This window comes from Charadrius vociferus, unplaced genomic scaffold (genome assembly GCF_000708025.1).
Source record: "Charadrius vociferus isolate BGI_N301 unplaced genomic scaffold, ASM70802v2 scaffold97, whole genome shotgun sequence".
Classification (NCBI taxonomy): domain Eukaryota; kingdom Metazoa; phylum Chordata; class Aves; order Charadriiformes; family Charadriidae; genus Charadrius; species Charadrius vociferus.
Window position 1 is genome coordinate 2214530 of NW_009649316.1, and position 13845 is coordinate 2228374.

A 13845-nucleotide genomic window follows, 5' to 3' on the forward strand; every position below is an offset into this window, starting at 1 on the left:
TTCTCCCCCATATCTTACTATTTTCAAGGCACAAAAAGAACATCACCCTTATTAGGAAGCTCTGCTCTTTAATATTTATTTTTAGAGAACACTACTTATAATGATTTACTGTCTCTGCTTTCGGTAACTGAAGGCTTGGTGCTTTTGTGTGTGCTAATCTCCACTTAATCTTTCTTACCGCTGCAAATAGCATGGGGGAAAAGATGTTTTTGCAGAACAGCGTAGCTTGGAAATTGTGCTTTTTTTAATTACCGGCTGTGAAGAAATCTGTTTTTCCACCAGTTGACTTGCATACTTTTTAGTGGTATAACAGGTTCTGAGGGGAGATCTCTGCCATAGATAGCAACGTGAACTTCCCTCCTTCAGAGGCAATTGCACATTGTATCTATAAGGTTCTCCTAAATGCATTGTCTTACAGTTACGCCCTTTGTGGAAAATGAAGTTTGGCGGGGGTTGGTCCTTCCCTGTAATAGCCTCTATGCTTTGCAGGCTGTAAGTAATTTTCAGAAAAGCTCAGGACAGGACGCATGCCTCTGGGCATGTCTCTGCTTCCCTTCCCTAACCAGGCACCTCCATGGCACTTCAGCAGAGCAGCAGATGGGAGCAGCAAACACGGTTGGCCAGAGGGCAGAAATCCCTGCCGCGAGTCCTCACAGACAACAAACAGCTCCTTACTACGTTTGGGTCTTCCACAAGCTGCCACCATTAGTATCTCCAGTGTCATCATTCAGAAGTCATCAGCAGCTACATGCTGAGGGATGCTCAAGGGTTTGGATGCAGATATCCATGCCTCCAGGGACCACGATGGCAGGAAAGGGGAGCGGCAACCCGCCGTGAGGGATGCACTGGGCTCCAAGGACACCTCTGTCCTTGCTTTTGGAAGCTAGCAGGGAATCGTGGGATCAAAGAGATGGTTTGCAAGGTCTTGAGGGGCTTGTTAAAACACATAGCTCTGAACCTCTTCCTGCAACATGCTGTCATAGGACCGGCTTGGGAAAACAGCTGAGAAATATGTAGGATAGAGTCAAGGGCAAGCCTGGGGATGGGGTGGTCCATCCTGCGGGCTTCCCACTGCAACTGAGAGCAAACCATGGAGATATCCTTCCTCCCTGTTGCGGCAATCGGAACCTTTGCAGAGCCAGTGCAGGACGTGCAGCTTGGGTGCACCTCAGCCCCCCGTGTCCTTGCCTCACCAGGACCAGCAACAGGCGATGGCTGGAGGCAGGGGCAGCACATCAGGAGCAGCCGGGAGTGCTGCACAGGGCAGCAGCGCTTATGGGCATCGCCATTTTCTCAACTGCCAAGCCCCCTTGCCAGATGGCACCGTCTCAGCATGGCACCATCAGGGCACAGGCGGCCACTGACCTGCTGCAAGCGGAGGTGGTGATGAGAGCGTGCAGGAGCACGTGACAGATCGGCACGAAGTACCTCTTACTTTCCATCCCCCTTGTTTGGGTGCGAGCAGACCGTGAGACCTAACAAACCTCAAACCCGCTAACACCAAGTTGCAGAGCCTCTAATTTCCGCCCTTTGCTAGACAGGTCCCCTGAGCCTCGGTCAAAACATCCTCGCTGGTGCAAGACCTGTGCATCTTCCCCCTTTTACTCAGCAAACTGCCGGCAGCACCCCCCACCCCTGGACATTAGCATTCAATTACCCTGAATTTCATCACAGAAAGCAAATTTTGCCTGGCCACAACTTTGAAAGGGGCAAAAACAAATGCCGTGGGTTACAGCCTGTTATATCTGATCCACTCTCCAGATTTACCACCTTTTTTTTTTTTCTCTTCTTATGTGGTGTTGGTATCAGATCCTCCTCCCAGCCAGCCAGATCTTACAGGAAACTTGGTTATTAATCAGATTTTGCAGATGGAGGGGAAGGGGGGAACACTGTTATGAACTGCAATATAAGGAAAGTTGCAAACAACAAGTGGGTGAGCAGAAAGCTCTCGCTGTCCTTGTGAAACGGCTGCTGCCATTTCTCTGTACAAACACGCTCGTACTTCCTCTGCTGCAACTTCCCACGCCACTCAAGTTCCCCAGGGGAAGTGAAGAAGAAAACTCATCAGAGAAACAGGTCAGGAGAGAGAGAGATGATGACTGACTGTTACCAATGGCACAATGTGGGGATTTTGGGGCATAAAACAGACCTAATGCCCACGTGCTTCTCTGGGTTGCTACCATTATTAGCCATCCCTAAGTCTGAAGTAAGCTAAACAGTAAACTTAAGTATCAAGAGCTCCTAAAATCAAGGAAACTAGTTAACAATGAAAGCCTTCGACTAAGGAATAGGATGCATTACGACTGAATGCTAGTGCCGAGAGGGCAGTAGATGAAAGCTGTACTGGGGCTGCATTCGCAGTTTCCCTCGGGCTAGAGGATGCAAGAGGTGGCATACGGGCATGGGAACAGAGCTGTGAGCAGAGGGAGACTGCCTGTGTCACCCTGACCCAGCCACGATGGGAAGGAGTCCTGACATTATCCTCTCCACCCTCTCTAAACTGTGGTTGTCGGCTGAGCAATACCTGACTAAGGCATACCTGAAGGATGCTGGGGGTAGTTTTCACAACAGGACTCAAGCGGCCGTGCCCAGGTCACATTTCTGTAACTGGTTTGGGCCTTGGTTTATTAACCAGCTCTCACTAAGCGTAACACTTAAGTCACATCATCATAGCACAAGGATCACTGCGTGAAGCCTTTGGGATTAGAAATCCCACACAGCTTCCCCAAGTGTTCAGATGTCCATGTGCCTACACCAAAAAGCACAGCCTTTTGCTAATTTTTTTTTTTTTTTTTTTCAAATTGCTGTCAAGACTGTTCCCTCCCTACCATCCCAGCAGGGAGAGAAGCAGGAGCGTAAGCCGATACTGGGATGCTCGGTCAAGTCCCATCCTGCCACAGCCTGAAGCAATGGGCTACTCTCCCACTGACGACTCAGCTCGACTCCTCCTAACCCGCTGTGGGCAGGAGCAGTAGCTGAGGCTCTTCAGGCCACGCAGTCCCCCTCTTACCCAAACCGTGGAAGCGTGTAGCAGATTGACTTTCCCAGAGGTGTTTCTTATTCTGCTGGGTCATTCATTCAAATGCCCAAGTTGTGACTCATTAAAAGAGCAAGCTTGGGTTGAGGGGGGGGTGCAGGAAGGAAGAAAAATAGCTTGCGAGAGCCTTCCTGTTTATCCATGGCTTGGGAAAAAAACGACCACAACGGCATGCACACACCCTGGCTCCATTATCTTTGCTGGCACAGCGCTGGCTTGGCTCTGTCCCTTACCACTCCAGGCCAAATCCAGCCCTGCCACGAGCGTGTTTACTTTAGAGGAGTTTACTCAAGAGAGAAATCCGGCCCCCGGAGCCTGAATGCTCGCAGTGTGCGAGCGAGGCCGCGGGCACCGGGAGCCCCCCGTGACAATGCGCCGCGGCGCTGGCCCCCCGCCACACTGGGGAGGTCATTTTCTTCTCGGCAATTAGCAAAGTGGTGGCACGGCTAAAAGAAGTTGAATAAACACATTCAACCCCAGTGGGTCCCCGGTTTGCTCTGTTCTCACCACCCTTCCCTTCTGGGCACCCGGTGGGGCCCCAGCAAGCGAGAACCCAGTGCCTGTGCGCTGGGCTTTCATTCAGGCCTGGTTGGAAAGGGCTTTTTGGAAAGAGGAGGAGGAGGGGGGGAAATAGCCTTTTAGCTTTCTTCTTTGACAACAAATGTCTTCCCTTTTTTCTTTTCAGGGAGGAAAAAATGCCAGCTTCTCTAAGAAAACTGCAGCAAATGGCTGTTTTCATGGGACTGTTCAGCGGCGGGGGATGCATCGTGATGTACAATCTTATGCAAAGTAAGCCCTGGTGCTGTTAGCAACCTTATTTCCCCTCTGCCCCTTTCATTTGCTTTTGTGTAGCAGGGGAAAATAGCAGTGTGCAAGATGTGAAAAGCAGATAAAGTTAAGGGAAGTGCGGCTGAGCCTCTGGGTTCTGCCTCCGTGGGCTCTGCTTTGTTCAGCCCCAGGGCTGCTGCTCTCCCAAGTGCTGCTGCATGCGTTTCCAGAGGTGGATACTGCATAGGAAGCAGGCTGCTGTGGTCAGGAGAAAGTCTGGTTTCTAGGGGTTTTCCTGAGGGTAAGGGCGAAATGAAAGCTCAGGCAGCAACACGGGTTTTGTTTCTTACTGAGATTTTACAAATGGGCAGGAAAAGAGGACCGTCTGTGAGAAGGCATTAAAGTCTAGCAGTTTTAAGTCTGTGGTGCTGGCCCTTAAACACAACACACTTGTGAAGTGCTAAGACATCATTAGTTTCTCCTGAATGAAGGCAGATAAGAGCACTCAGCATTGAGAAGACCAGGACAAGGAGAAAAAAAGCTAGACAGGTGCCATCGCTGTTTATAGGAAGCTCTAGTTGCTATGTGTCTTTGGCCAAGAATACAAATTATTAGTCCAAATCACAGATGCTTGTTTTTTTTCTAAAATTGTTTCTAGGTATTTAGCATCAGAGGCTAAAATAGGCTTTGCTTCTCTCTCAGGGGATGCTACAGACCTCTCAGCCCTATGCCTCTCCTTTGCTGGTACTATCAAATGATACTGCTTTTCACCGACCCTTGTATCAGAGGATGCTGCCAGAAAAGCGTAGTCAAGCCTGTTCCTCAAGCCCTCAGATAAGCTCTGAAACCTCACCTTCATTTTACACATATTAATAACAAATCAGACAAGGCTGGAAAGCAGGCTTTAATTTTAGGCGGCTCATGCCCTCAAGCTTCAGAGTACATGACAGATATATGATCCTCTTATGCTTTAAAATATTGAATCTGGCTTTAACAAGGACATTAGCATTTTTTAATTTTCTGCTTCAGCATTGTTGTCTAGAAATCTTGGGGTGAGGGGGGCGCAGGGAGGGTGACCCCTGTGCTATACAGGAAGTCAAAGGGCTCATTCCCCACATCACTTAACTGTGCAATCAAGTGACACGACGCAATGGCTACTTCTTTCTCTGTTGCAATATTGGTGGCCACTGAGAAGCTGTCTGATAACTGGGTGACAAGACAACCAGGCAGTTGAAAGGACACTTTCTGTTGCGGTGCATGTCCTTCTGCAGCCTCCAACAGACAGGGGAGCCACACTGGGACCCCTTCCTCCCTTGGCCTACAGCCAGGCTTATCCCAGTTCTTTCTGCTATCCCAGTGCACAGAACTGGCCCATACTGGGGACCTGTGAGGAGCAAGTGTCTTCCGTAGTGGTGGGAGCAGGGGGAGAGGGGTGCTTCCTTCCCCTTTCTTGAGCCTGAAGGGAAGTTTGCATGCGTGTGGTCTCTCTGAAAGCTTGTACAAAACTCAGGTAATTGTATTTCTACTCACTCCCTTCACTTCCACACCCTCCTCATGGGACCAGTCTCCCCAGCCAACCCCAGCATCCTTCCAGCTCTCCTACTGAAAATGCATGGACAAATGGATTAGTTTCATGTCCAATACACGAGATGCTAACAAGGAACAGCTGAGAAGGAGCACCAGGAAACTTCAACCCGTTTCCCCTCCAACCTGTGGGATGAACACAACATGCTTTTAACGTGTTCTGGGTGGCTGCTTGCTATGATCTGTAGGCACCAAAGGGCTGATGTGCTGCAATCTCTTTTGCTGGAGCTCCTCAGGATGGCCCAGGGGGCCAGGGAGGACCAGCGCAGGCTGCAGCCTAGCAAAGCTGTTTCTATGCCAACTGGATGCTGCCTGCTCGAAGGGGATGCCTCTAATTAGGGCGGGGGGGCAGCATCCTTCTGCCTAAGGGTCCAAGAATAATACTGACAGGCAAGAGACCAGGCAACATACCTTACACCTTGTTTTAAACTCTTTGGAAGATGAGACCAAAGTTGCCAGAGTAGGATTTTCACACATGCACACTTTTAGCTTAACTCTTGCCCTTCTTGATGTCAAGAGAGTGAAGTTAGGCTGGCATGAAGCACAACTAGAAATCTCAGCAGGCAAGCCTTAAAGCTAGTTATAAGCAAGACTCTGCCTCCATAAGAAGGGTTGGCACATTTCCAGCCTCGCAGCTTTGCGCCGTGCAGTGGTCACCAATGGACAGCATTTCCCAGCTATAGACATTGATAAATAGCAATTTACTACAATTGTCCTCCATATGCCAACACTGCAGCATCCAGTCTACTGTGCTATTGTTGCTGCTTGACCATTAACTCTAATCGCGCTTCTTTGTGCCTCCTTTTTAACGCATCCATCAGTAAAGTTGCAGCTTTGTGGCTGCCGCTTGAAAAGCTGTATCGAGACCACAGCAAGAGTTTCACAGCAGCAGCTATTCTGGTCTCACACCAACATCTGCAAAATAGTCTCCATTCTTAAAGTATTTTCTGTACCTCCTTTAAAAAAAATTGAATTACATTCAGGACATTTTCAGATATTCATCCTTATGCTTTTTTTTTTTCCCCTTCTTTTTTTGTGTTCCTTTTAGATGACATACTAATGCATGAAAAGCAGGGAGACATGGCCACAAACTGAACTGTATATCAGTATGGAACAGGCTATATTCAGAGCCCTCTTCACTTAAGTGAGCTGAATAACGTCACAGCTCAGCACCGATTCTCTGATGTAAGGGTGTTTTTCCTCGTTTAGCCAGATTTTTCCTAATTAAGAGTTTCAGAGTGTTTTTCACAGAGGGTGTGGTAGTCTGGAGGAAATGTCTTTTTTTTTGGACTTATGTTTTGATTTTGAGTGGACAGTCTCTTCACTACCCTGTTTCTGTCACCTAGAGAGTTTTGCCAGAACCCAGTATTATCAGCAGGCTTTGGAGCAACTGAACAGCAATCCCGATGCCCTGGAAGCCCTGGGCGCTCCCCCACTTAAGGTTCACAACATCCGACTGACAGATGGGAGTAACCGTGTGGACACAGAAAGAGCACAGGTAACGCTGGGGAGGTGGTGTCACTGGGTGGCTTCCCAAGGCGCCGGGTGACAGGAGATCAGATAGGGGATTTTTCAGTAGCTCACGAGTGACCTGGGGACACTAGAAAGGCAGTAGGGTGGGACACCAGTTGATTCAGAAGAGGAATGGATTTCCAGAGCATAACTATGCTCTAATGTGAGGGACTAGAAATTGTAAGAGCAGAATCTTCATCTTGTGCTCTGTGGACACATCACAGAATGCCAAAGTACCACCCAAGTCAGTCGAGCCCCCTCCTGCTACTGTAAGCCACAAAATCATTTTCAGACACATATCAAGATCCATCTTTAAAATAGCAGCTGTCTCCCTCTTCTCCCTGGATACGTCCCACGCTAGTTTTCAAAGCTTTATTCGGAACAGAGTTCTATAGCTGCTCACCAGCTACGCTGTGGTACAGCACGAATGGTGTGGGTTTTAAAAGCACCTGTAAGTCTGTGCCACGGAGGACGGCTGTCCTGCATGGGGCTGAGCGCTGGGGTTGCCTAGTGACTGGAGAATGCTGTGCTGGCTGCTGAGGTATTGCACAAGGCTGCCTTGCATCAGCCCAGAGTTGGGACGAGGCAAACCTTACAAAACAAGACCACTTCCACTCTGGGTTGCTGCCTGAAGAGGACTTTCCATCAGTACTTCTCCCCTTTAATCCAGGCTGCTCTTCCCTGGTTTTGCCAGCCATGCAAAATGCCCCTGGTGACCTCTCCAGGTAACTCACCGAGGGAATCTCATCACATTTGAATAATTTTGTTCCTCTTGGTGACTAGCTTTGGTCCTGGGGACCAAGCAAAGGCAGTAAGGAATGGGGGAGATGGTGCAGTGAAGAAAGGGGGCTGTCAGGGCAAGAGAAAAAAAAAAAAAAAAAAAGAATCTTTAACAATCTCTTATGAAATTCCAGTTTTCATCTCACTCCAGCCAGGCTTCACCCACATGATACCCTGGGCAAAAAGTTTCCCAGGTTTTAGAGATTCCACAAGGCAACATATCTAAAGCCAAAAACATGGGGAAAAAAAAAGCACAACCACTTACACTGATTGATTGAAAAGAAGCAGCGAACCTTTCCCACTGATGTTTTCCTGCGTCACCTTTTAAGAATGCTGGTTGCTTGGGTGACTCAGGGTGAAGTCAAACCCTGCCTTCTGCTGACCTCACCCAGGACACAAACCACCAACTTTCTTCTCTGCTTTTTCATGCTCGTAAACATTCATGTTCTCATGAAATAAACTAGTTAGTCATCAGTAATGATTATATCATAGATCAATTTACTAACTCCACAGCATCCCCGAAACTTGCCTACTGGGCCAGTTGGAGAACCCCTGGCATTTTCCCTTTGTGATTGCAGTACCACCAGCAAACGCTACACTTCAAACATTTATTTTATTCAGATGTTAGACTGAAGGCAATTAGTTGTGGTTGGTGCTGCAGCTCCTAGCTTTGTTTGTTAAACAACTGAGTGGTAGAATTTGCGACACTGAGAAAACTCATGGGGCATCTCGTTGCCTCGATCCACCTTAATGGACCCATCTGTAGAGGATCTCAACCTACAGGCTTGTTATGGTTATGGGAAGCTCTAGCACAGTGCAGGTCACCTCTGGATCACCGTGCATTCTGGTAGGGATATGTGTTTGCTCATAAATATTTCAGAGCATGAGTGGTTTTCCCTGGGGGTTGCAGCTGTAACACAGTACATTCTTTCAGCAGAAAGAGATTAATGTATGGCAGAACAGGCATACCTGCGTAGCCATGCACACATTAAACATCTGAAAAGCTTAGTGAAACTTTGAAATACATTAAAAAAATATTAATTAATTCGGGTTTAAGTTAAAAAGGAGGTGTTGCGTCTTTGACTGTAGAAGGGGTAAATGTCCGCTTCAGTAACATACTTCACTGAGTCTTTAACATACTTTTACATCTGCAGATAAAGTTACCAGTATCTGGAACAAAATCAGCGGGGTACCTCTATATTAACTCAGAGATGGACCACTCCCGTCAATGGTGCGTACTGGGAGAAATGTATAGACTCTGGGAGAGAAGCGGTAGGAGAAAAGAGTGGAGCAGGATATTTGCTTTAGTCATCCGTGTTGCTGAGATCATGCACGCAAAGGAAGAGGAAATTCATGTCTGAAGGTCTTGCGAAAAGTTATTACTGTCATTACGACAAAAATGTAAATTAGTTGAGAAATATATTGAACTCACCCCATGAATACAAACAGAACGAGATGAGCCATTCATTGGCGTGAAATGTGTTCTACAAACTATAGCTCAGTATATATACAAATACTGTGAGCCAAGGTAATGTATTGTCCCCTTCTACCGCTCCTCCCCAAGAAGGTTCAAGGCTGTTGAACAGCAGTCCTAACTATAGTCTAGGATCATGTATTACAGTAGGAAAAAATATCTTGCACATTAAATCAGAGCCTATTAAGGTGAGCTAAAAAAGGGGTTTTTTTTCAAGCTATCCAATAAACACAGTCTTTGTAGTCAAAAGGGTACTAGAACAGCTATTTTACAGTAGAAGGATGCTCTGACTCCACATCATATAGTAACGACTTTACATTTTTATAATACTGAAGCCTGAAAGCCTCTCCTGTCAAGGGTAAGCCGATTCCTAGAACTGAGCAAAGAATGAATTCATGAATTCAAAGTCTGTCTTCCATTGCAAAAGAGGAAATTTCATTAGATGCAAACGTCCTCACATGTACTTGTTCTCAGAGACTGTTAGGCATTTCTGTCAGCTTTGTTTAGAAACCCAAAGCTACTTTTTTGCTCAGCTGCCACCAGCCATATGGTAACATTTTCCTTCCATAATTAGATGAGCACGACTTACTGTATTTCTCTTTGGAATAGCTATGGGAAGTAAGGTGTAAAATGATGGGAGGAAGGCACTAGGCTGGGACTTGAGAAGCTCAGGGCCAGACCTGGCCTCCTTCCTCGTGACCAGGGATACCCCCAGAGGTCCCCAAGCCACCTTTCTTGCACACCTATGCTTCTTGGGGCACCTGGGCTCTGATCTCCTCGCTCCTCCTCATCCCCTCCTCACAGATGGAGGGAAATAACAGTTCCCTCCTCTTTCACCGAGGTACTGTGAGGATAACTGAAGATTGCAAAATGTTAAACTACGGCAGTAACTGAAGTGCATACATCTCTCAGTTTTGTTTTAAAATAAGCTTTCCATGCATTTCCATCTGCAAGCTTAGGAGGATTAAAAAAAAGAAATAATGCATCTTATCTAAAAGGGTTTGTGGCAGACAGATCTGTCAGACTCGACCGTCTTGGCTTACATGTGGAGTCCTGGGCACCGTGCCACATAGGGCTAGGCGGGACTTAGTGTCCTTGCACCCAGCTGAGGAACTAAGAGTAAAGATGGCTTGTTCCCATCTGCTCCGCAAAGAGGAGCTCCTGAAGTCCCTGAGAGAAATAACAAACGTGTAAGCAGGCCACATCCTGGTGGGGCTCTGCAGGACATGCACCTGGGCCCTTGTAGTGGAGACCCGGGAGGCAACCAGACCTGATACAGACACAGTAATACAGCACCAGGAGGAGAGCTCTCTCAGCAAAAGTGTTTGAGTCTCCCAAGCCACCGAAATGCTTCAGACTGTGCATGAGCAGCCTGTCCGTCAGGGATTATTTATTTATGTAATTGTTAAAAAAAAAAAAAAAAAAGAGGGCAACTGAAAAGAAGGGAAATTGGGAGCACATGAGCTGGGTTGGACCTGGGAGGGAACATTCGCTCGGGTGCGGGCAGTTCAGGGATGGGGATGGTTCCCAGAGGAGAGGGCAGCTGAGGCAACAGTCCTGCAAAGTGACACTTGCCCACCCCAAAGCGAGCAGAGGGCAAGGCCGAGACCTCAAGCCATGCTAAAGGGAGTGACCAGTTGCTCCTTCAAGCCCCGTTTTAAGTGAGGCAGTTGCTTGTCCCGGGGTCGGATGGAGGTGGAGGGCTGGTGAGGGGAGAGCCCTGCCGCAGACCCATCACGCAGAGGTGCAGCAGCCTAAATACCTGATTGTATGCACTCGGCACCGACTCCAACAAAACCAGAGCTGGGTGAGCGCCAGGAGCTTTTGAAAAAAATCCTATCTTAGCACCCTGAAATAATCACCCTTGCCAGCTGGAAAAGCATCACAAGCAGTCGCACAGAAGTGGGTTTGGAGCAGCGCTTGGAGGAAAGTAAAGGCTCCCCCTCAGCCTTCCCAACAAACACAGTTTCCCCTCTCCTTTGAGTAACCATCTTGGTACCCCGTCAGGGTTTCAGCAGTCACATTGAGTGATCACACAGTGTTCAGACTCCTCCAAGCCAGAATAATTCCTTAGCAACACAGTCTGGCTCAAAGGCTGGAGAGGAGCGCAGCAAGGAATGCACCCGCAGGATGGAGAGGAAGAAAGGCACCGTGTCGGGGCGGGGGGAGGAATATCCTGTCTAAAAATAGCTGGCAGGATTTTATTTGGGTTACAACAAATAGGAACATGCATCCCAGACCTTGAAATCTGGGCTGCGCGATACTGTTAGGGAAAACAGCTTTCAGAAGCTGGCACTCGCAAATGAAGTTTTAAAACACTTGAGATAATTTTTAAGAGCAATGAATGCGTGGAATGATTTGTTTCTCCATGCCAGCTGTTTCTACACCAACTTTACTGCTATATTAAAAGCGATTGAAACAAGTTGAAAATCTCTTTTGGTTTGTGTCAGCTGGTGCCTTCAGGATGTCACCTTGAAACTGCGGGATGGTCAGAATATTCCAGTTTACCACTCGCCAGTGGAAAGCATCAGTGTGCAAGAAGGCTAAAAATCAAAGGCAGCTGCTTCTCCACCTCCCGTTGAGCTGAAGGAGCCATTAATCGATTGAATCCTGCTGTGTGTGTGAATGTACACAGTTGTCACAAGTGACAATTTTGCTTAAATGGGTGCTCTCAGGACAATTTTCTTTCTAAGGTTGACCTCATCATTGTCATAATTGTATTTTTTTCCTTTGCTGGTTTATTCACGTGTTCAGCAGAAGCCTAAAATAAATATCTTGCAAAAGACTTGCTGTTCCAGAGAAGTCATGTGTTATGCCCTGTGTGTGCTGGTATTAGGAATTTGAAATAAACAAACTGCCAAGAAACTGAGCTTTTCTACAATTGCAGAGTAAAGTCAGGACAGTTGGGCTGCTCTGTCGTGGTGAGAAGACTTCAGCTTCTCAAAGCAATTCCCTTGTTGATTCGTCTTTCCCCCATTTCTCAACAAGGCGTTACCTAAAGCAGGAGGGACGAAGCAGCGAAGGTGAAGCTCAGCAGCAGCCCCCTCCACTGCTAATGAATAAGTCACATATCGGGTAGATTTACATCCTCACTGCTGTCATTAAAGAGCTCATGAGATAGCAGAGGCCACTCATTGTAATTTGTGAATTCCAGGAAGAGGCTTGCTACTCTCACTGCTCGCACTGAAGGTCCATATAACAGAAGAAGCCACTGTTACACACCAGCCCTGCCCAGCACAAGTTTGGGAGAGGACCTTCACTCTCCCACTTCTGCTTAGGGAGGAAAACACTCAGGAGGTGCAGAATGGGTAAAATACTGCCACAGTTCAGTCAGACTACAACAAGAGGCTTTGATTGTGCCTTCTGTCAATGCAGCAGCTCAACCAACAGATGTAGAGAATTGCCTGTCACCGGGAACAAGTTGAGGAAAAAGCAAAAAAAACCCAATTCCCCCTACCACCACCCCAAACTGCACATTCTAGCAAATTGCAAAGCCTGAGGCACAGTCTGGGACGGTGAAGAGCCACAAGTAACCATCCTGCCTTTGTGCCTTGAAGAAATATGCAAGCTGCTAAGAACATTCGGAAGAAAGAGTATCATGGATTTATTGTAACAGAGCAGGTTAATCAAGATGCAGCTGGTGAAAGCCCAGAGCTTACACCACTCAGTCCCCTCCCCACCTCCACCTCAACATCTGAAGTTGAGTCCTAGAAATCCACCAAAGGCACAGGCAATACAAAGCTTTTCAAGAGTAATGAGTACTAGGGAGAGCTGTAGCAAAGAATGGTTAAAGACCAGCGACTATTTTCCTGCTGAACAATGACCCAGCAAACTGGGTGAGGCGGCTTTTGAACAAGTCTGAAGAGAAAATGCCAGAGCAAGTGGAAGGAGATACTAAAGGACCACAACAAAAAAGCACCTGTGACAAACTATTTCAGAAGGAAACAACGCATATGAGCTTTAGTTTGGGATTCACAGAGTGCTGCCAGGACGAACAGCACTTGAGAACTCATCCAAGACATATGAATGCCCACCATGCCAGGGGAAGGATAAGGGTGAATCAAGGAGAGATAGCGTGTCCCAGCTTTAAGACTGAAATCACTGCTATCTGTTTTCACAAGACAGCATACAAACCATATGATTTAGAAACATTAGCTGTGCACTACTGCAGCCCACCTAGCAAGAAAACCACCTGGGAGATGTGAAGACTTCCCACCCACCAGTGTCTCAGAGCGTGGTCAACTGTGGCTTTTGGTCACTGAAGCAGCTTGGTGGGAAAAATCAAACAGTTGCCCAGGAAAAGCCAAATCAACCACTTCACATCCATCAATTATCACTTCCCTGGCTGCAGCTTTGACTCATTACCAATCTCCAAAGAAACTGTGGTGAGCAACACCAGCCAGTTCAGTCCCTCCCTCAGTCTGTGCTGGGAGTACCCAGTGTACACTGCCATACCCCTGCCTGTTATCACCACTGTGTGCTTAGGAAGCCTGGGACCTGCCCGGGCTGCAAGGTGCACACGTATCCAGGAAACCTGCCCACAGCCAAGCCAGCCTGCAACACAACGCTTGCTCTCCACCCTCACATCTCTCGACCTGGCACGCACAGTATCCCATGTCTGGCTTCACAAATAGCTGCACCACAGTATCACCGCCTGGCCTGGCCCTAACCCTGTTTTTCCAAACCCTGA

General features: G+C 47.7%; 1 protein-coding gene across 1 annotated transcript; it reads left to right on the forward strand.

The window, feature by feature from the left end:
* Nucleotides 1–3732: 3732 nt before the first annotated feature.
* Nucleotides 3733–11702, forward strand: LOC104290331 (cytochrome c oxidase assembly factor 1 homolog). Its single transcript, XM_009889421.1, has 4 exons — nt 3733–3826; nt 6736–6887; nt 8836–8912; nt 11606–11702. The coding sequence occupies exons 1-4, from the start codon at nt 3733–3735 to the stop codon at nt 11700–11702; spliced, it is 420 nt and encodes a 139-aa protein (XP_009887723.1).
* The last annotated feature ends 2143 nt before the right edge of the window (nt 11703–13845 follow it).

Excerpts from the sequence above, each read along its gene's own strand:
- LOC104290331 (XM_009889421.1), top strand. The coding sequence starts at position 3,733 with ATGCCAGCTTCTCTAAGAAAACTGCAGCAAATGGCTGTTTTCATGGGA. Across the intron at positions 3,827-6,735 it reads GATGTACAATCTTATGCAAA|AGAGTTTTGCCAGAACCCAG; the intron begins GTAAGCCCTGGT and ends TCTGTCACCTAG. Across the intron at positions 6,888-8,835 it reads TGGACACAGAAAGAGCACAG|ATAAAGTTACCAGTATCTGG; the intron begins GTAACGCTGGGG and ends TTACATCTGCAG.